Genomic DNA, 23,031 nt, shown 5'->3' with positions numbered 1-23,031 from the left:
CTTAAAATACATTAACCAGCCATTAAGTATTTTTTCAAATTTGATCCAAAAATTAAAATTTCGGACACGATTTCAAAAACAGATGCAAAAAAAAAAATTTGTTCCGAAGTCGACTCCAAATGTGATGTAGATTTACCAGTAACCGATTGTACGATTATTTCCAGAAACCATGTACCTATGTATTCTAAAATAAAATTCACATAAAAAAAAGAAAAAGAAAAAGAAATTTCCGTTACAACGGGTTTTCAACGCGCCAGCCGAGAGACGTATATATCTCGCCATTTGCGGTTGCTTCGTTCCTTCCCCATAAGTTGTGGTTCAGCTCGGCAATTCGGCTCGCGCGTTTATACGCACTTCAAAAACCATATTTTCGACCTTGCATCTCTTATAATATATGGGTTCTCAACCTGTTTGAGGTTGGAAACCATTATTAATTAAATTTTCAAGGTTGTCGACCTCTAACATGAATCTTATAAGAATTTTTGCTGTTGCACATTTTTAGTTCTTAAAAACTGTCACTATTAAACCAATTAAATTGTTATAATATAACCTTTAATTACGAATTCTGATATAAAATTTAGCTAATTTATTAAGAATCTTTTCAAATTATTCGTAATCTGGTCAAAAACGGGATCCCAAGCCTTTAACGAAAGAATTGAAAGGTTTCCTAGAAAACTTTCAGTAAAACGTTGTTATTGATATCCCGGAACACACGTTCATAAAAATTTCCAATCTATTCGCATTTCGCCATTGTATATTATTAGTACAAACGCAGGTACATTTCCTACATTAACCCGTAAAAAACATTTATTAAAAATTTAGTACTTCTATTTAAAAAATTTCTTTTAAAATTAAAAAAAAAAACAAAACTTTTTTTCTGGTTTGGCTGAGGATTGAACCTTTCTTCCTAGGAACTGGACTCAACTGCGTTACCGACCTTGCCAGATACCGATTTTATGTCTTATATAACTGCTGTAATGTCTGAATGTGTGCACTTTATTGAAACGAAAACTTTATATAATGCATTGCCATTGACAACGAGCATCTTCTTAGCATTCAGCTCGATCGGATATCGGCAAGTGGGTTAATTCCCACTTCTAAAATTTGCATTAATTTATTACCGAACACGTAAGTGAAGTTTAAATAGAAGTATTCAAAAATAAACATAACCAACTCTAAAAAGGCCGTCGCCCTTGCCAGTGGCTCGCCAGCGACCTGTTAAAAAACGAACGGTGCGAAATTGAATCTGCCGAAAGAAAAATAGATAAGAGCAATAACACAATACAAAGGCCCCTCTCTCCGCGAGGTAGGTAGGTACTGTGGTGTCGGGCCAGAGAGGTTTCTCCAGTCTTCAGTCACAACACGGCTTTAGTCACCAAGAGGCATTCTGCAGCGCGGTACCCACCCAATAACCACCCGCGCGGATAATCGATCATTATATCTTTTAATTTGGCGCGAATCGAAAAAAAATGACAGCGCTAGGATTTGCGGTATGTTGTGGCAATTTTATTGATTTTTGTTCCAACATAATGAGTAAAATATAATAGACAGTGATTGTTTTTAAATAGTGACAAAAGTTTATGTTTTTAAATGATTAATTTTATTGAAGAACTATGTTTGATCAATCCTTAAAAATTTCACAAAAATATTATACAATTCAAACATAATGTAAATTAAATATTATTCAATGTATTTTATATTACTTTTATGTGAAATGTGCAACTAAAAGGTAAGAAAAACGCTTTTCGTTTTATTTTTATTTTCTAGAGTTGTTATACGGTTAATTCGAGTAATCGATTTTTATTATGTGGATTCTTTTGAATTCAATCGATTATTCTCAAATCGAGATCAAATTATTTTTTTAATCGATTTTTTTGAAAAGTATCAACCATTCGATTATCATCGCTAACAGAGTGTAAAATATATATTTTTCATTCTTATGTTAATAAGCATATATTAACCTACCGCAGTCGAGTTGAATAAAAACGAGTTTTCAAAGAGAAAGTACGACATAATAATAATTGTGTGTAATATAAGATCACCATTTAATAGCTGAGACAAGTTTAATGCCAAAACAGCGGAAAGTTTTATGTTCAAAACACATCAAACTAATCGAAGTTGTTGCCAAAAATCTGCTATTTTTTGAAACTCATTTAAATTAATAGCCTTTTTGATGAATTATAATTTTAATTCAGCTATAAAATATTCAGGGTGGTCCAAAATAAATAATTAACTGTCAAGTATAGTAAACTAGCTGACGTTCATCGAGGTTTATTTTTATGCATAGCACAAAGGATAACAAATTATTATAAGCAATAATTAGTCGCCTGAAATATTCACAAACTGAAAAGATCTGTCGAGTTAAAATAGTTGATTGCATTACTAGTACATATTGAATTATTTGGGGTGTTGGAAATAAGCCGACGTAGCTCAGTGGTCCAAAGCACCTGATCGAACATCAGAAGGTGCGGATTCAATTCCCGTCGGCGGGATTTATTTTTACTCGGGAGATATTTTTAATTTGTATTGATATTTTAGGCGACTAATTATTGCTGATAATAATTTGTTATCATTTGATTCATGTCTTTCTCGGACATTCCCGACATTATATACCATTCACTTCAAATAGTATCATGAAATCCACATTGTTACTGTTAAAAAACTACACTATGCTAACTACAAAACTCAAACTACACGTCGACTCCATTCCAGAGCAAAGATTTTCTCGAGTGCCCCCGACTTCTTGTACCATTTAAACCACTCTCCAAACACCCCTGGCTATGAATAGTACAGGAACGCGTACGGGATAAACAAAGAAGCATTCATATATTTATGTATAGATTATAAGTTTCTCCATTTATATTTATATTGATAACGGATGCGCCGTACTTGTCTATTTACAAAAAAACTATTTCTGCCTAGTGAAGTTAGTCAATACAAACCTCAAATAGAGATATAGCCGATAGAAGGTAAACAGTGCCTATCCACTTGATAATGTACTAGGGGTAATTATTACAACTAGCTCCTCAGGTCATATTCTTCGGTCGGAATATTACCACTGCAATAAAATCCAAATAAATGGAATATTTTTTAAGGTATCCGAAAAATAAAAACTTTTTTTGAAAGGCGATGAAATGCGCTCTCATCATCAATATATTAACTCTAGATATGGCCTGCGTACAAATTCGGTTGAATGATTCGGCCCACCAACGAGTAATTTTATAACCAAACTTCCCATCTGATTCCGTCGTCTCGCTTCGAAAGGATAATATCTTGGGGACAAATTTGGTCCTCACAGACCAACAAAAGATAAAAAGCAATGCTTCTTATTCGCGAACCCTGAAAAATAATGTGACTTTCTTTCCGATAAATGTTTTTGTAGTCCAATTTTTGAACCAATAATTTTGGTTTCGGTGTTATTTTTAACATCCACACGCCCTGTCTAGACTTCGTTGGTCGAAAGCTCTCATAGGTATATTATTATTAGAAATTAACATATATTTTTTGAAATATTGATTTTTTTAATGCAAACATAAAAAAAAATTATGGCTCACTTTACGTTTTTCGTAACTAAAATTACGGAGATTGACAAAATATATAAAAACGCACTTATTATAACAAGACAAATTTATTAGAAACGTTATCGTCACCACACTCTTTTGTCGTTTCAAAGATAATTAATAAAAAGTCCCACAAGTTTTTTTCAATTTGCGGTCGGAATCTTTGGTTTCATAAAGGTGTACATTTTGATTCGTCTGTGGTTAACTTCTAGATTTGAATATATAGCGCTTTCCTCGTTTTGCTTTTTGTTTTCTCTTTCTAACACCGTTTAGATCATATTCCTCACCACAACATTAAGGAAGACAAAACGTTTTCTGTGAGACCATATTAGTTGTTCCCGAAAGCGAACAAATTAGCTCAAAGGCCTAGGCAACTCAGAGTCAGCGTTTTCGAGTTACACACAAAACTATACCTCTATTTCCTCGCCCATGTATGACCCGAACACGTGGGTGTGTGTGTAAGCGTTGTGGCATACATGGGCGAGAAAATAATGTTGATTTTCGCTAACATTGACGTTGATGCTGATTTAGTAGTTGCCTAGTTGTAGAAATTAACCCTAATATTGAAATTATATAATAATATATTGTACTAGGGCTAGGCATTCTGGAATTTCAATTGATTTTTAATTAGTAGATTATTTATACACATAAAAAAATTTCATTGAAGAAGAAGATAATAATAAGCGTTGTTTTTAAAATTATCTCCACAGCTGAGGTTCTGAGGAATATAATAAGGACGAAGAGGAAGTTTTGGGAAGGAAAAAAAAATGGTGATATGGTATGAGGGGTGGGTAGGAATCTTGAGATCAGTATGTCCAGGAGTGTGACGATTGATCTAGCAAGGCGATGGGTCACGACAGACCAGTTGGAGAGGTCAAAGGGTCTCCCCAAATCAGCCTCTCCCGATCTGGCACGATCCTGGTCAGGCTCATCCTGAACACACCACACTCTTGTGACTCTGACACCGTGTGACTCTCGCTATTTTTTTTATTACAATGAAAACAAGAAAGAACAAAAAAATCTTTCCCATACAACCGTATTTTTTACGGTATTAGTCAAATATATTATTTAGTTAAAAGTTATTTTGTCTTTTACTTTATAGAAATAAATTTTCGTTTAGTTATAATGTGAAGCCACAAAGATTATATTTTTAAAACATAATTAATAACTTTATTTTAATTCTACTCACGCAAATTTGTAGGAAAGTTTCAATTTGTCCATAGCATATTTCTTGGTATTCATAATGTAAACCGATTTCTAGTAAAAATTAATCGAAAATAGTGATTTCACAGATGGCTTTGCCTTCTAAATTATATTGCTTCGGCAAAACCTAAAAATATTACGTTAAATCTTTTACGTTCTGTATTGAAAATGCAACATCTGAAGATTGTTAAGGCGAAGCTTAACGTGAAATCACTGTTTTCGATTAATCTTTACTATGAACTGGCTTACATTATGAATACCAAACAATGTACTTTTAATAAATTGAAGCTTTTTCCTTCGTTTTGCTTCGGTAGTTTAAAAATAAAATTGTTCATTACTTAATAACGAACAAAAGAGCTACTAAAAAACGTTTTTTTCCTTAGAAATTTATGAACTTATGAACAACTAAAAAATATAATTGTATCGCCAAGATTATCTGTGACTAAAATTTCAAACTTTTTCTTTTTTATAAAATTATAGACAAAATAAATAAAAACCATCTTTCGCAAAAAAAGAGCGTTTCTAGGCTCCATTCAGTGATATAAATATAAGGCACACAAAGAATATACCCACTTATCTTTGCAAAACGATAGTCAATTATTATTCATTATCCTACAGAAAGATTGAGTTGCACTTTTCTAATGTTTGCTACCCATTATATATATTTTTTCACATTACACAAAAAGGTTATCGTGATTAACGGTTTATTAACGGTACATTATTGGATATAAAACGACCCGCTACTCTCGTCTTCTTTGAGTCCTGAAATAATTTAATATTCTTATTCGTTCACAACGTTATTTCCACTTCCACTAAACGATAAAAAGGTTAAACGCATCGTACGTTATAATCTACGAAATTCAAATGTGGCGTTAATTTAATAATTTACTTATAATTCACTTTTGAAAGTTATGCTTTAAAACGTTAAGACAAATATTTGTTTGCGAATGTATACAAGCAATATGAATATGAATAAATAGTTTTGTCCGTATAAAATCTCAACTCCTTCAAGAAATGGATATGTATCAGTGATTCAATTCAATATTGTATTTGTATGACTTGTATAAAAGAATTGAGTTTTTATGAGGACAAAACTATTTTTTCATATTCATATTGCACGTATACGAGCGCAAACAAAAAAATCTTACTATTGTAAAGCATAACTTGCAAAAAGCTTATATTAATAAAATATAAAATTAACGCGATCTATGAACACGTAGATCATAACGAACGTTGCGTTTAACCTTGATCAAAACGGTCTGCATAAACATAGCGTTAAAACGCGCCTTCAAGATTATATCTGTTGTAACCATCTCCACCTAATGACTAGTTATTAGTCCGTTTGAAAACTGATGAAAAGACTTGTACAAAATTAACATCAAGTGGACATATACCAATAACTTCTTATCGTTTGTTATTAAAGGTAAAATTATGTTTCAACAAGAAGTTATTATATGCCATAATTATTAGTCTGAAACATAAATATAAATTGAAAAATCTTCCGTCAAAAAATAAATGTCGCCGACGGGGAATTGAACGATTTTTTCAATTTATATTTGTGTTTCAGGCTAATAATTATTGCTTATAACAACTTCTCGTCGGTTGATCACTTCCCAGAAAAACCATTGACTACATAATGCATTTAAAATTCAAAGATTATATATAAACATAAAATAATACGTATATATAAATTTAAGTAATACTTTTTTCCTGTTTTATTGGCTACACGTGTCTTTAGAATATCTACAACCGTCTTTCCGCAAATGAGACACGATACAATATATTATCTACATATATATAAAATGATTGTTTTTTATTTGTCCCGTACGCGTTCCTATACCATCCGATCGCAATGGATATTTCAAAATTTGTTCTTATTAGTGCCAGGAGTCTTTAAAGAATTACCGGGGACCTCCGAGGAAGACCAAAGCCACGCATATCCAATTTCTACGGATTTATAAGTTTTTCGTTAACTCCTTAATAATGCATCCAGTAGTCAGGTACACTAAAATTAACAAACAACCACAATACTTTAATCCAAAACATTCATAAGTACTCGAGGAACGCCGGGTACAAGTCAGCATTACATTACATTACATTACATTACATTACATTACATTACATTACATTACATTACATTACATTAAATTACATTACATTACATTACATTACATTACATTACATTACATCAAATTACATTACATTACATTACATTACATTACATTACAAAACGAACGTGAAGTATTTTTGTTGTAACGTTAAATCACAATACAATACAATAGAACATTTTATTACGTACTAAAGATCGATCTAAGAAAAACAAAAAAACAATTATGTGAAACCGCACAAGTGTCCCAACTGCTCCCAACCGTCTAGAGCCAGTGAGACTATGGCATCCCTATTTGTGTTGTGAGGCTGAAGGTAGTGGAGAAGTACCTGGATATTCAGATTTGATCACCAAACACTACTAAAGTCATTTTAAGAAACGTTTCAATTCTCAATGGAGGACTTACACGAGAGCGATTCTGAGAGTATCTGCCACTCTGGAACGTGCCGCAAATATACTAAATATTATGCTAAATGAATGATTTGTTACTAGATCATCGAGTAAAATGTTCTTAGGTGACTAAAAATATTTGTAAATTATTTTGACTAACATAAAAAATGAGAAGAGATATAAATTTTCTAACCATATAAAAGCGATTGATCTTAAATAAATAAAAAAAATAATATACCCAAGTTTTCTTACTATTTAGTACAGGTAAACAACCTTTATCTACTTTCCAATAATAACTAAACTGTTTTCATAAAATCATTGATTATTATGCATTTTTTTAAAAATAAAGTCACGTGTATTGTGTAACGCATATTTTCATAAACTCATTTGAAAACAAAATTATTTGACTATTTCAATGGCACATAAATCATTTTTATTAAAAGCAAATTTCTATATTAATATATGTTTTTACGCGGCTGTATGCGATAAAACCAAGTCTTAGTACTTATTTATTACTTCTTATTAATTTATTACCAACGATTAGATCAGAAAATAATGTATAACCGGGGAAAGTGTAATTAGCGATACAAAGAAACATCAAAAGGACATCAATGGGCTATTTACACGGTGTTTTTTTTATACAGATCTCCATATTGAAACTATATCGGGACCCATATGAAAAATATTTCCTTTACACGACCATTGTTTTCATACTTATGTTTATATGTATAGTTGCCATTAGATAAGAAATCATATTTTATGGCAATACCTTGAACATCACCACAAATCAAAATGTTGACATCTTTAATTTGCCTTTGCCGTTGCCGTTAACAAATCATCAAAAATACATGAAATTTACAATACCGAACCAATGCCCGTTAACAATCAATGATAAACGTATTTTATAGTTTTTTTCCATATGTTAAATGTAAAACGAAATAAATATGACAGAGGCAAACAATGTCCACCATCTTTTAAACTGTACCAATATCGGTAGCAAAATAGTTGTCATCCTAAATTTATATGAAAAAAGACGACCCGTATGGAAACTGGACGAAAAAAGCACCATGTACAACGTTCTTAAGTTCGGTTCGACATACATTTAGCAAAGGTGAACAGAGTATCAAGAGAATTTGACGTGCAAGGAATGGAAGAAGAAGTCGATGATGCCCCTGGCATACATATTGTCGTGAAGGGAGACAAGTACTCAAGTCGGGTTATGACAAGAGATTATATAACAGAAGATAATGTATGAGATGATGTATTTATGTGGACGAAGCAAGGTGAGTGCAAATCATAGACATATGAATATTAGTAGACCCGCCCTAAGTGATTAAAAGCGTATTATCCCCACTCCCCATACCGGTTCCATTGGAGCCGGCTGAGCTCGCGTATGGCCTCAAGTGAAATTTGAAAACGTGACGTCATCATTCTTGTGCAAACTATGGTCGAGGCATCATCGGTTCATTTTACGAAATAACACGGCAAAATGTTGACTTGTGATATGAAAACTTGTAAAAATAGATGTGAAAAAGAGAATAAACCCAATTGTCGTATTACATTCCATAAGTAAGCATTATTTTACTCTATTTTAAGCTTATTCACACCGTATTATATGGATCAGTTTTAGAAACATATACTATCACATCACAATGTAGCGATTCTCAAGTGTGCTCATCGTTGTTTACTGGGGTAAGTAAATTATGAAACATTTGTAAAAGTGTCTTAACTAAATACTCTGAAACTAACTACGACTCTGCAAACAGAAGAAATTTACTTTGCCGAATTTGGACTTCGCAAATTAGTTCATAACGTGGCGAGTAATTTGCGCTCCCATGTAAAAATGTCTATTCATTCAAAAGCAGATTTTACTTTTAAGAAGTAAATGGTGATATTATAATGCGAGATGCCTATTTACTGTCAGATTGATTTATTGACGAATCACAGTCAGCTTCACCCCCTTCGTTCTTCAACAGTTGATTTTACCCCTCGCCATTATCTTCTCGTCTATTAATTCCTATGTCTGTGGTGCAAATACAGAGTTGTGTTGCTTTCCTTAATTCTGAGGGGAATGGCGTGCCCGTTAGTTTAAAACCAGCATGCCCGAAGATGACATAGGCCCCGAGGGAAATTATTTCCCTTAGATGAAAGACCACACGGTGAAAAATGAGTGTGGCTTTTTTTATCAAGGTACTGTTAAAAATGTTACTGCAAGACCATTTCCTAATAAAAAATTTGTCATTCTGAATATATCTGAAAACGTTTTCATGCAGGTGGCCGTGTACGAATAAATATAATGATCGAGATGCGATATTATTATTATTTTTAAGAACACGTGATCCGACTTCCTCAAATATATTTCTACTTTACTAATAGTTTGTTACGAAATTTGAAATCATTCGTCAATTTTTTTTTTGTTTTCTTCATTCGTAAAATATATTTGTATACAGTTTTATACATGCTTTTCGACTACCACACAAGACACATGTCCGTATTATGGTAGTCGATATTCGTTATAGCCCAAGAGTCCCGTTTCTAAAAGGAAAACGAATATTTTTTCCAGATTTTTAATAAATTAACAATATTTCATAACAGGACGTTTTCTCCATCGATATTGAAACCATTCTACAAATAGCTTGAAAAAAATCCGTTTTCTTCCATTTCGAGTTCCACCTGGATTCAGAAAGTTGGAACTCTTTTGAAAATATTAAAAATTCAAGGAAATAATATCAGATATTTCTCATTTTCTGCAAAAGTAGATGAATTATCAACGTATCAACTATTTATAAATAACAGGTTTGTCCGGACTGTCCAGTAAACGTAACATGTTACGCATAAAATACGCTATGCAACAAGAAGTAATAAATACTCACAACAATTTTATTACTTACTCTTATATACTCTTTTAAAAGGCCTCTATTAAAGATCACACTGTTCTCAATTCATAAGATAAACATTTCAACATTAAGTCATGCAACTCTATCCAAATCCGCGTTATTTTTAAGTGTCATCTTTGGGCTAAGTTCTCAATAATTACGGTAATAAATTAATATGAGTATAGATAAATTTTACGGCGTTGTAAGATAACATAATGTACACGTATACCTACCCATCTGTCAGGTAGCATAAATCGATTCTGGGGAAAACCGAGAGATCTTTTCAACATTTTTAAAAATAAAAATAATTTCACCTAATAATATGTTTAGTCTAGACGGACAGATGGGAAAAAAGCACACTAATAGCTTTAAAATGAAATGCATTAATTATTCAATTTATTTTAATTGAACACTGCACAAAAGTTCTAACTGTCCGGAGCAAATGGAACTTTGGTAACCCCATTCGGGGAATTCGCGAGTCTGTATGAAGTTCTTGTTTCTGTTCTATTATTATATTTCATATTTTAATTTAGTTAGTTGAAGATACTCTCAGTATCACCCTGGTGCAAGACCTTCAGTTGAAACGTGGCTTGAAATGGCTTTGATTAGATCTGAATGGCCAGGTACCCCCCACTTCCTCTTCCCCATCTCTTTTCCCTCTACATTACATTCAGCCTCACAACATACCATAATTAGCGATGCAATAGTCCAACTGGCTCCAGACGGTTGGGAGCATTTGGGACTCTTGTGCGGTATTCACAAAAAATGTTAATGTCCGAGGTTCATACACCATATATGAGGTTCTTTATGCATTTGCGAAGGCATCCTTTGAGACAAATAATGGATTTTGCCAAGAAATCAGACGTTATGCAAATCTTACAAAGCTTAGGGTCAGTTGATTCATAGAATTTGAACAATTCGCCAAATTTCAAAGTAAATTTTCAAGTTCTATGAAGGTTATATTCAAGTCATGTTACCATATTATTTTGTGTCAGTTGCTTCTCAGAACAGAATTTTAAAATCAGCTTAGCAATTTAATGAATTGTTCAAATTCTGTGAAACAACTGGCTCTTAGAACCGTGCATAACTCTTTTAATGTGCGCCTGAAAACTTCCGTCGTAGTCCTCACCGCGACTTGTTCAGGATACCACACGGCAGAACAGATGTTTTAGCATAGAATAGATAGAAAAGAGAAATGGTGCTATTCATTGAAATTATATCTTAAAACAGTAGATATGTTTAATTACTCTTTAAATAATCTTTAAACGTTTTGTATACCGTAAATGGATGAATAATGGATAAAAAGTTGTGCAGTGAAAGGAGAAGAGAAAGGTTGGGAAGCACCTGACTATTCACAGGTTTAACGTTTCTACTCTGGGATTTATCTTCATGACCTCTGGTCCCCGAGCCAAGGATCCTGCATTTATGATTTCGTAGCCTAAGGTTCTAAACAAGATAATTTCAATGCCATTTAGTTTGGTAATTTCTCATGATTTTGGTCAATCCCTATAAATACAATTGCGAATTTTGAAAATAATTATTATTTGCATATTTTAAATTTACAACCATGGATGAACAAATTCATACCCTGGTCGTTAGACAACTGTTGCTAAAGCGGTTCAATTGTCAAAGTTAGAAAAACTTTTTTTTTGTAAGATTCTTGTTAGAAGTCAATCCACAAGAAAACTGTAGTAAAATTAGTTTTCAATCTCATAAATGTTGGGAACCCTTGTCCTAGCACTACCATCTTATGACTTTAATAAATATCTTTACGTTGAAGATAAAAACATCGATAATATCTAATTTGCAGTTTATTACGATACCTATGATTTATTTTATAGAATAAACAGGTAATGGAAAGAAACACCTATTACAAGAAATAAAAATAAATTTATAGACAGATGAAAATCGAAAGGTCGAGTTAAAATAGGACTACGCCACGCTTAGCATATATCACATTATTATATGCAGAGATGTGCAAAATGGGTACCCAAAACCATTTGAAATGCAAAATGGAAATGGGTCAAAACTTTTCCATTTGAAAATGCAAAATGCAAAATGGTTTTTAGAAAACATTTCAAATGCAAAATGCAAAATACCTATTTTCAAAATGCATTGAAAATGCAAAATGGTTTCTCAGGTTAAACAATCAAAATAATTATAGAATTTTTAAACAATTTTGTCATTTAATAATGGACATCAATGTAGAACAAACATATTACATGATGGTAAATCTAAAAACACCACGACTACGGATTATAAAACCACAAAAAAATTTGCGCGGGACTAATGTTGCCAACGTAAAAACATAGAAACTGCTATCTAACATTTAATATTACAGCGTCATGGCCCCATGTTCAGTATTTGAATCAGTATTTTTTGTAATGGTATTACTCAATTGCCAGGGCTCCTACCAGGGAGCAACTTGACAAATGTAAATTATCTCTCATAGCGAGGTTGAGGACCGACTGATATTTGGGGCTTATGAAAAAAATATGAGTGGAGATATTAGGAAGAATGTTGCAAAAAAGCATTTAAAATGGAAAATGCATTGAGAAAAGCATTTAAAATGCAAAATGGTTTTTAGAAAAGCATTTAAAATGCAAAATGGAAAATACCCATTTTGCATTTTGCATTTCCATTTGAAATGGATTTATTTGAAATAAAGCACATCTCTGATTATATGTTTAATATGTATATAGATCACATACCACTTTTTATGTGTATAATATATATATTTAAATATATAAAATATGTATGGCGATCTATCTATATAAATAAAAAATGTAAAAGTTCGTTTGTTCAAAATCTTAAATCTCCGAAGGTTATTCACCAATTTCTTCGAAATTTTGACACAAAGTTGCATTTGAATACGCGTGTGTTATTAAATTACTATATTATATAGATATCACGTGTGACAATCAAAAACTTATTTTTAACAGCGCCATCTGTTGGACGAAAGGTAATACGCGCCATTGTTTATCTATCTGCAGAGACAGACTGAACCACAGCAACACGTGGCGTAGGACAGCTAGTGAATAATAAATAAATATTATGAATGGTGTGAAGATTTTAAATTATTGTTTAACTGTTGAAAAGATGTGACCTTACTGTGGTACCCCGTTCTAAGGTCACATTGTACGTGGTTATTTGTGTGAATTATAAATATGGTCAAGTATTTTTAGCATGTTAATTTTTTACTAAGTAAGGTTTTGTAATCGAGTCTAAATAGACAAAAGAGGTAAATTAAAAAGCGAAATAATATAAGAAAAACATAACATTATTCAAGAAAAATATATAGTGGTAAAACATAACATAACGTTAATCTTTGTTAGGTTGCAATAATTTATCTATATTCTTCCATCCCGTGCCCATAATCCATATCTTAATACATACTTCTTTTGAAGTCGGTTATTTTTTATGGTTTTTATTGCAAGAGGGAGGATATTAAATAAATTTATAGAGAAATATTGCAAATTTCTTTGCCCAAAAGTCGTTTTAGTTGTACGTTGGTGAAATGTATGTTGTAATGAGGATCTTGTGTATTGACTCTAGTTTGTGTGTGCAAAGTTATCCGGGTTTTGAATGCATGAATTGGAATATCTTTTGAATATAATTGTTTCAGAGACATTACACTCCGGGTATTAAAAACATAGTATGTAAGGGTTCTGATGGGGATAGTATAGTATAATTTTCAAAATTGCCTTTTGAGCTATGAGGACTGGTTTTAGAATAGAATCGCATGAACCCCATCCGATAAGACCATATTTTAGATGAGATAGGCGTAAGGTGTAATTTTTTTTAGTTTCTTATTATATTTTCAACTTGGGAGTGCCAATTTAGGTTGCATGTTGTACAATTGAATGTAGTATTTCCAGTATAGTTTGTATCTCAATATTTTATGAAACCCAGATAAACAGTGTGAATGAAATAAATATTTAAATCAATGGTGAAATATTCCATGCAAAAAATAAATTCATTCATATTATACTGTGCCACTTACATTGTTATCTCGATACCTCCATGTTATAGGCATTAAAAATGTGCATACAGAAGCGGTGCCAATTATTCACAAAACGAGTAGGTATATTATTTACGAACACTTAAGGTATTTTTTTATTATTTTGTTCTTGTTTAATCGATGTGAATAAATAATTTTCCTCATATGTACACATCAAAAATACTAATTTCGGTTGACTGTGCATCCTGCGAAACTGATTTGCTTTGAATTTAAGTGTCATTTTCAAAATTCGAACTGATCCTTTGAAGAATTCAGACAAGCGATGAAGTACCTACCAATAAAAAATATATAAATATATAATTTTGGTAAAGTTCTCTCTCTCTGGTTTCAATCCTGGGATTGATTTGCAGCAATTTTATCTAATCTCCTCTTCCATTCTTCCCTGTCTTGTGCGGCTCTTTTGACTTCTGCATATGATGAGCAGCGCACGTCCACCAGCAGGTCCTCCAGGTACTCTCGTACTACCTAGAGTTGGTCCCCTCGGTCATACCCTCCATTATGACATGCAAGAGGCCTTCTTGTCGTATAACATGGCCGATCCATCTTGCACGCCTTTCGGACAAGGTCCTGAGCAGGTGCCTTCCTCCTTCGATTCTTTGGAGAACCTCCTCATTTGTAACATGGTCTCTCCAGGAAATTCCTAACAGTCTTCTATAGGACCACATCTCAAAAGCCTCTAGTCTCCGTTTATCTCTTTCGGATAGGCACCATGTTTCGCAGCCGTACATCAAGATACTCCATACATATCTTGATGAGGAGTATTGTCAGTTTTAGGTCTATATTATTGGATTCTATTATTTTCGACCTTTTATTGAATGCAAGCCTAGCCTGATGTATACGGCTGTCGACCTCGCTCTTAGACCGACCGTCCCATGTTATTTTGCTCCCGAGGTAGACAAACTCCTTGGTGTTCTTTAGTGGAACTCCTGCCATTGTAAAGTTAAGTTTCTTTAATTTCCAAAATTGGAACTGATATGTCTAGAATATAAATAATATGTTGAATATTTAAGAATTGATAATATATCACAGTGGTTTTTCACAAAACGGTGCTGTAAAAATTATCCAAATAATATTATTACTATATTTTTGTTTATTCACAATAATGTTACAGTCATACTTTCGACATTTGATTGCCTATGTGTCCTCTGCGTACAAAGTCCTAAACTTTTTAAGAAAAATGTGATTATCTGAAGTGACTTGCCAGGTAAGGTAAGTAATGTTTTTCTGTATCTGTTTCTAAATAATACAATTAGATCAGCCAGGAATCCATAATAAATTCTACAGCTTTCCAGATGTGTGATGAAAATTTTCACAAAACGGCGCTATACAAGTTGTCAAATTATTATTATTACTAGCTGTACCCCGCCACGCGTTGTTGTGGCTTAGTCTGTCTGTGCAGATAGAGAAACAATAACGCTTTTTAATTTTTCCTCCAACAGATGGAGAGGTTTATTTAAAAAAAGCATGTTTATACCTATCACAGATGAAATCGATATAATATGTAGATATCGAATGTGTCAAAATTTCAAAGCAATCGTCGAAGAACTTTCCTAGATTTAAGATTTTGAACAAACGTATATTTACATTTTTATTTATATAGATTAAAAGAGTTACAATGTATTACAAAAGTTTAATCACTCTAAAATGAATAGATCAATTCTGTTAAACCTAAGAGTATTTTTTTTAAATACAAGTATATTGAAGGAAATTACAATAATAAAATAGCACATAATAAAAGTGGTATTTAGAATATAATTATAATAATACGACAGTACATCATAAGTACTTACTTTATAATAATTAATCGTTACTTATTTTAGTACATCAGGTTCCTGCTTAGTATTATATTCCCATTTAGTGTGATTTCGACCAATTCCAATAAAAACGCGATAATTGAAATAGAAAGTAGTTGCTAGATACACAATGACCACAATAATATGTGAAAGAATGTTTTATTTTAACATTGATGCAATTATTTTTACTGCATTGATAGTTTATTTTATTTATTTTATTTTATTTTATTTTAAATACATAAACGGCTATACTGCCTTTTATAAATAAACATATAATAGAGTACAAAGTAAGAAAAATAATATTATTTCATTATAGTAGTTTTAAACTTAAAAATAACATACAATTATTTTGTGTATCACAACCAAAAATAACAAAAAAAGAACAATGAGAAATATCATCATTTCATTTCAACATGTCCATATTGCGTATATAAAATTACATTATGTAAAAATAATTTTTGAGTGCATGTTTATATTGCACTAATTTTAAGAAATAAATGTCGCCGATGTTGGCATGTTCATTTCCCAAAATGTGTAATCGACTGATTGGTGAGTAATAATGTGATAATGTATGTGTGTTATTATAGTAGAACGGTAGAGTCAGTCTATTGTTAGCGCCACCAGGGCAATGAAATCGTATTAGTTCTATTAAATCAGGGGTATCCAGGACCGAGTGAATTATTTTATATAATATTAATAGATCACAGATTTTTCTGCGATCTGATAAATTTACGAGATTAGTCCAGTTCAATAACAAATTATAGTCCACGGATTCTCTTGGAATACCTAATTTAAAATTAATATACCTAAGGAATCTATGCTGGACTTTTTCAATCGCTTGAATATGGATATTGTAATGTGGAGCCCAAATCGTAGAGTTATATTCCAAAAAGCTTCTCACTAGCGTTATGTATAAAATGCGAATAGTATCAATGTTACAAAATTGTTTGGTTATTCTAATAATAAATCCTAAAATCTTCCTTGATCTATTAATAATATTAGTTATATGGCTAATAAATGTAAGTTTTGAGTTGAAAATAATACCTAGATCATTTATTGTTTCTACTGAGTTTAATAAAATTTTGTCAAGATTATATTCATAAATTGTCGGTTTCTTTATTTTATAAAATCTTATTATTTGACATTTACTAATTTACTAGTAATATTTATTTATTTATCTATCTACTAATTTCTAGTTTACTAGTAGATCTGTAAACAGCAGACTTCGCGTAATGTTGATTATTTCCATGACCTTGTAAGCGCTCTGGCGGAAGAAGGTACTATCAAACACGGTTACCAATTTGACAGGATTGACTGAACTCGTAAAATAAAAAAATACAGACAGATGAAATGCGAAGTAGTCGAGTTGAAAAGGGATTTCGCTATGCTCGGTCAATTATTAAGATACAAATTTAAAAATGATATCATTAATCATTAGGTTTCAGCAAGGTTCTAGATTTCTAAAACCCTTTTTGCTCAGTCATGTCGATGTTTCATAAAGTACCTTGCAGCTCTGATGGGTGTGAATATAGAAACCTGTTTTTACCTGGAAATTTTGACATTGAATTATTGACGAAAATTGAGCGTACAGAAAAAAAAAACTATGTTTGGAAGTTTCATTTTAAGAACGTCATTACAGTGGGTATTATTCTTTTCTTTGAGTAAAGATCTCATTTTCCCAGTGATTAATATGTTGAATATGACATTCCGTAACAAACTAGTACATGGTATTTTTCTTAGGAATCGCTCCAGGATATAATGTGTGACCTCCTGCACACGACTGTTATTGTTTTCGCAAACGACTTGTGATATCTCTCGGAGATAATTTTGTGGTAATTTCAAATGTTTTGCTTATTGTTTTGTGGCGAAGACCCCAAGACAATTCTCTACAGTTTGTATTTTCACGATACTCTAATCGAACATCTTCAAATATCACGATCTACTCGAGGGCGAAGCAAACCATATTCGTTTTTTACGAATGGTTTTACTTTTGGAAAGATTTTTCATCATGCAAGGATTTGTTTTGTACACATCCAAAAATGTTTCAGACACAGTAAGGACCCTAAATAATTTACAGCGCTTTTAATCGAATAAGGGCAAAGGTAGCAGTTTTATTTCGTAATTTGACATTCATCCATCCAATGAAAATAAAGTTGTTTGGGGCAACAAGGCTATTGGATGCTACGTAGATTTAAATATTTAAATACTTTCTGTGGAATATTTTTTTTCTTAAATCATTATCTAATTGGTGACCCGATGCTTGATCCCACAGACAGTTGACATCACTAGACAGTTGATCCCCGGAACAGTTGATCCATCGGACACTTGATCCCTTAAATGATTATTTTGTTATATTTCCTCCCTGGTATGCAAATGATTCATGACCGCATAAAGAAAAGTCGATATGCCTATATCTACATACGAATAACAAAAAACGCAATACTTATTGTGTGCAGTCGGGGGAAAATACTATATACCTACCTACGAGTACATATTTATAATATAAATAAGCAATGCCCGAGGGGTATGCAGAAATTTCTTAACTGCGTACACCAGGGAAAAAATATAACAGAAATAATCCTTTGGAGGATGAAGTGTCCTAAGGGATCAACTATCCAGGGATCAAGTGTCCGGGGGATCTAGCGTAATGGTATCATCTAATTATATGGGGTCCTTATTAGAGGGAGGGACTAATCCTGCGAAAATTCAGAGTACTACCGATAAATTTGCCCCTAGTCGTGCTATAAAGTCGATGTTTTTTTGTTGTTTTTTTCGTACTCGCTGGAGTTTCCCAACAAATGCAGATGTGAGATATGTTTTCCCGCTCTGCCGTTATGTATTACATTCCCAGGCCCGGTGGAACGGAGGCTGAATCAAATCACAATCCATGATTTTTCAGGCAGATACAAATCGACAACGGCCAATGTATGAATATGATTCGCAAAGAACCAAATTTCCATTAATGAATACAAAATGTATTCCGGAATAAAAATACAGGCATGAATAAATGTAAAACTTTTACACCGGAAAATGATCATCTATCTCGCGAGGCAATTTATTCGTCTTTCTCTTCAGTGACTTGCCTGATCTATGAATGTCATTTTCGCAAGTGATACATTAATAAATCATTATTTGTCATTGCTTGCTCATTTGTACTGATGATCTACATATATCAACCTTTTGTTTACAAGGTACTATGATTTCAAGCAGGGACAGAGTTTTGGATCAAGGAAAAAATCTAATCTCTTTGTGCAAGTTTTCGCTAAGAATGGCTAAGCTCTTGGCTGTAGCCGATTTGGTTGAAATTGTATTAGCCAAATCATTGATTTATGCATATTACAAGCCTGAATAGAAATAACTGAATATGAACTGATAGAAGAAACTGAAAAGATAAAAAAATCCATATTTTTGCGCAACAAATTATAATATTATCGTTATTTTAGTAGTAAAGTTGTAAGAGTACTAATTAATAGAGGTAACGACTGACAGGTATGGACTGATTGCCATATTTTTGGCCATCGCAAATTGTTCTGAAAAGATCTGTCTATATTTAGACACCAACACAAACGAGTAATCTCGTGAACACAGCACACAGTTACATATTTTGTGAAGTATAAAGCAAACATTGAATATTCTGACGTTAACGACATTGGCATACTTAGTTTCTGCTTTTGACACGTTATATTGCCGCAAAGCGCTGCGATTCGTAGCTGGAACTTTGCGCTTACTTTTGAAAGTAAAGATAACTTTTTGCATCTTGATATTATTTATATTTTAATGTGAGTAAGGTAGGAAATGGACGCCACTGCTGACAAAGATATATATAGATATATGATTTTGAGATATCTATATATATATGATTTTGGTAGGTACTATATATTGGTCATCGGATGATTTAGTAGGACTATTGATAAGTCTTTTTTAAGGCCAAAAAAAATTGTGGAATCCATCAGTCATAATATTTCTGTCAATGGCATGTCAAAGTATCTCCAAGAATCGGTTTAAAAATAACTTATTCATTTCAACTTCTTTTGTAAGTCTTATAAATTGTGCCATAAGAAAATTATTCAGATTAGAGAATCAGAAATCAGAGTCAGAAATTAACTTATTCGTTTGCTCCCCTTTACATCTTTACAAATAAATTAGTATTAGGTAAATAACAATATATGAACTTGAGTTATCGTATTTAAGATGTTTTAGTCGAACGTTTACGGAGATAACCTCGAAAGCAATGATTAACTAACTTAATGGAAACGGATGCATCCGCAAGCTGACAAATTATCTGACAGTAAATTGGTTTTGAAAAAATAACCTGTTTTAGAATGCGGATAGAGAAGATATTCACTATAAACAATACCGTTTTGTTATTGTTCTTAGCAGCGGGTGTTCGAAGTGTCCATGGGGAAATGTAACGTCGGCCTATGATTTGTTGAGTTACTATTCAGGTTATGAATGTCAATGTCATTGATTTCACTGCTCCCTCAGCGAATGGTCTGGGGCAATCGATGGGAGAGGCTGGAGACTTGATGTGTTATATTTAGATGAGACAAGTGAAAAAATAGGTTTCACTTTTAGTCCGATTTGGCCTCCAATGCTCCCAACACTCTACCGACTGACTGCTCGCCGACCGACAGGAAACTGTTAAATCCAGTCTACGTGAAGTGCGCACCTATCATTGTTAGTGGAACATGTTTCGACAAGATATTAGTAATTAATAGCGCCTCTAATTGTATAGCTCTATCGCTGGAGGCTGTATATAATTAAAAAAATGATCTAAAATGTGTGTCACTACAATTTTTATATTCTAAAATACTATATTTTTTGGTTGTCCGTGCGTCCAGTGTCACCCTGGTTCAATTTGATTTGAATTTAGGTGTAATTTTCAAAATTGGAACTGATCCTGCGAAGAATTCATACAAGCTATAAAGTACCCACCTATTATATTATAATATAAGATTTTTTAACACAAAAATTATTTTATTCTTATTTTCAAAATTGGAACTAAAAAAGTTCACGGGTCTAAGCTTGTAGTTAGTAGTACTATTTTTGTCATTAATCTGGCTACAAGAATTACAAACAGTAAAACATTTTACTATCTTGGGTTGTATTATTATTAAAAATATTAATTTGTTACAATTTGAACTCGACTAAAGCGTGTTAAAATTATGCTGAAAACATGACAAATATAAAATCGTCAAGATTTAGGATGGAGTGATACTGTAAATAAAATTAACAAGATAAATAAACTAAATTAAATTTTAATTATCTTCTTCTAATCTAGGTAAATTTGTTGAGAAAAGAAAATTGATTATTACTGATATTTTTTTACAAATATGTGCCTGATGAGCCCGAATTGCAATTTTTCATCAGAATTACAATAATCCAAAGCGTGACGGATTATCGAGCTTGTACTGTATTGGAGTCTAGGAGAAGAACTAAATATCAATTGTTTAAAGTTCTTATCAATGATGATTAAAATTTCCCTAGATTCCCGAGACAATGGTAACGTCTGATGATTATGTACTTATTTTAAATCCGAAGATTAAAACATATCTTGAGTATACAAATTCGGATAAATGATTATTTAATATTTAAAGAATTTCAGCGATTACGTTGAAACTAGCGCAATAATTAAGCTGCTTCTATAATGACAAGCAATAAAAACGTTTTAACCTTTGTTTCAGACTTTGCGAGATTGGGCTTTGTCTATCTCGTGTTGGAATGAATATAAGCTAATAGCTAAAAGATCGATTCATACTTGTACTTAAATACAGTCATTTGAAGACAAAATTATTCCAATTAATTTAAGAGCTCACATATCCCTACGCGCTTTTAAAACCGAGTAAAAAAAAGATTAAGAGGAAGCTACAAGCCAAAAATGTGTATGTTCTTGGTATACCTTATATTTTAGGTAATAGGCATCAAAATCGCTTGACAAACGGAGTCTAGAATCGTTCGATTTCAAGCAAAAAACTGGTTTTTATTTATTTTGTAAATAATTTTATAAGAAAGCAAAAAAGTTAATCAAGTGAAACTGTCACAGATAATCTTAGCTATAATCTTGTATTTTTCAAGTTTTTTTCTCTACGAGTTCATACATTTATATAGAAAATTTTTTTTTTTTAGTAGTTTACATTTATATTTTTTATTGAGTAATTTATTTTTTAATTTGTATTCTACTCAAGCGAAACGATTCAACTTATATAAAGCTTATTTTTTGGTATTCATAATGAACATCAATTCGTTATACAGATTTTTTTTCCATACAAAGAATACAACTTATTTACCTTAAAACATTGGAATTTAGAAAAAGTTATGAATCTTATTTACTTGTATAATCAAGTTGAATGCACTTTACCCCGGACACCCTGTATTAACAATTAATTATGGGTATAAATTTTGAAAACCATGGCGCCAGATTGGATAATTTTTAGTAAAGTTATGATGTCCACAATGATTGTCATCATTAGTCCATTTACACCAGTAAAAAAAACGCTAATAAAAAAATAATCATCCTATACATGAAAAGTTAATAAAAAAGTGAAATGAACAATTTAATTTTTTTAAACCTTTATATTTTTTTCCAATTTTTTCAGTTTTCAGCGTGGGTTTGTGAGCTATTAATTCCAAAAAACCTTGCAAGAGATTATTATTACTAATTATTTTTAGATATCGATAATGTCATCAGATATTATGGACTCGCTCCTCGCTGATCTCCATTGATTGATAATTACTTTTATTAATAGTTATTATTTCATTATATTTATTATTTCAACGGACATACAGTATGTCAGGAGAATTATATTGTAGGTTAAATGAATATATCAAGGGAAGATTAAAAAACCTTGGTAAAAATTCGGAGGTCACGATTTTATTTGATTAATTTGTGTTAGTGGTAGGTCCTTTCAGTATCGCCCTGGTGAAAGACCACTATCCAGAATCAAAACGTTTCTTGAAATGGCTTTAGACGTGTTTGATGACCAGATCTGAATTTCCAGGTATTGTCTCACTGGCTCCAGACAGTTGGAATCTTTTTTTATTTTTTTTTATTTTTATAAATTATTTTTAATAATATGTTTAC

At 32.0% G+C, this 23,031-nt stretch overlaps 1 protein-coding gene across 1 annotated transcript in view; it reads left to right on the top strand.

Annotated features, from left to right (window-relative positions):
- The first annotated feature begins 1,374 nt into the window (after positions 1-1,374).
- Positions 1,375-23,031, top strand: part of LOC149424665 (venom dipeptidyl peptidase 4) — a 136,453-nt gene continuing 114,796 nt past the window's right edge. The window contains exon 1 of the mRNA XM_089630914.1: positions 1,375-1,490. Within this exon, the coding sequence (XP_089487040.1) occupies positions 1,470-1,490 (21 nt within the window). The 5' untranslated portion in view covers positions 1,375-1,469. The remainder of the gene's footprint in view (positions 1,491-23,031) is intronic.

The sequence above is a fragment of the Hesperophylax consimilis genome, chromosome 4 (genome assembly GCF_061612785.1).
Source record: "Hesperophylax consimilis isolate HC1 chromosome 4, BYU_Hcon_1.0, whole genome shotgun sequence".
NCBI lineage: Eukaryota > Metazoa > Arthropoda > Insecta > Trichoptera > Limnephilidae > Hesperophylax > Hesperophylax consimilis.
This window is presented reverse-complemented; position numbering and strand designations above follow the sequence as displayed.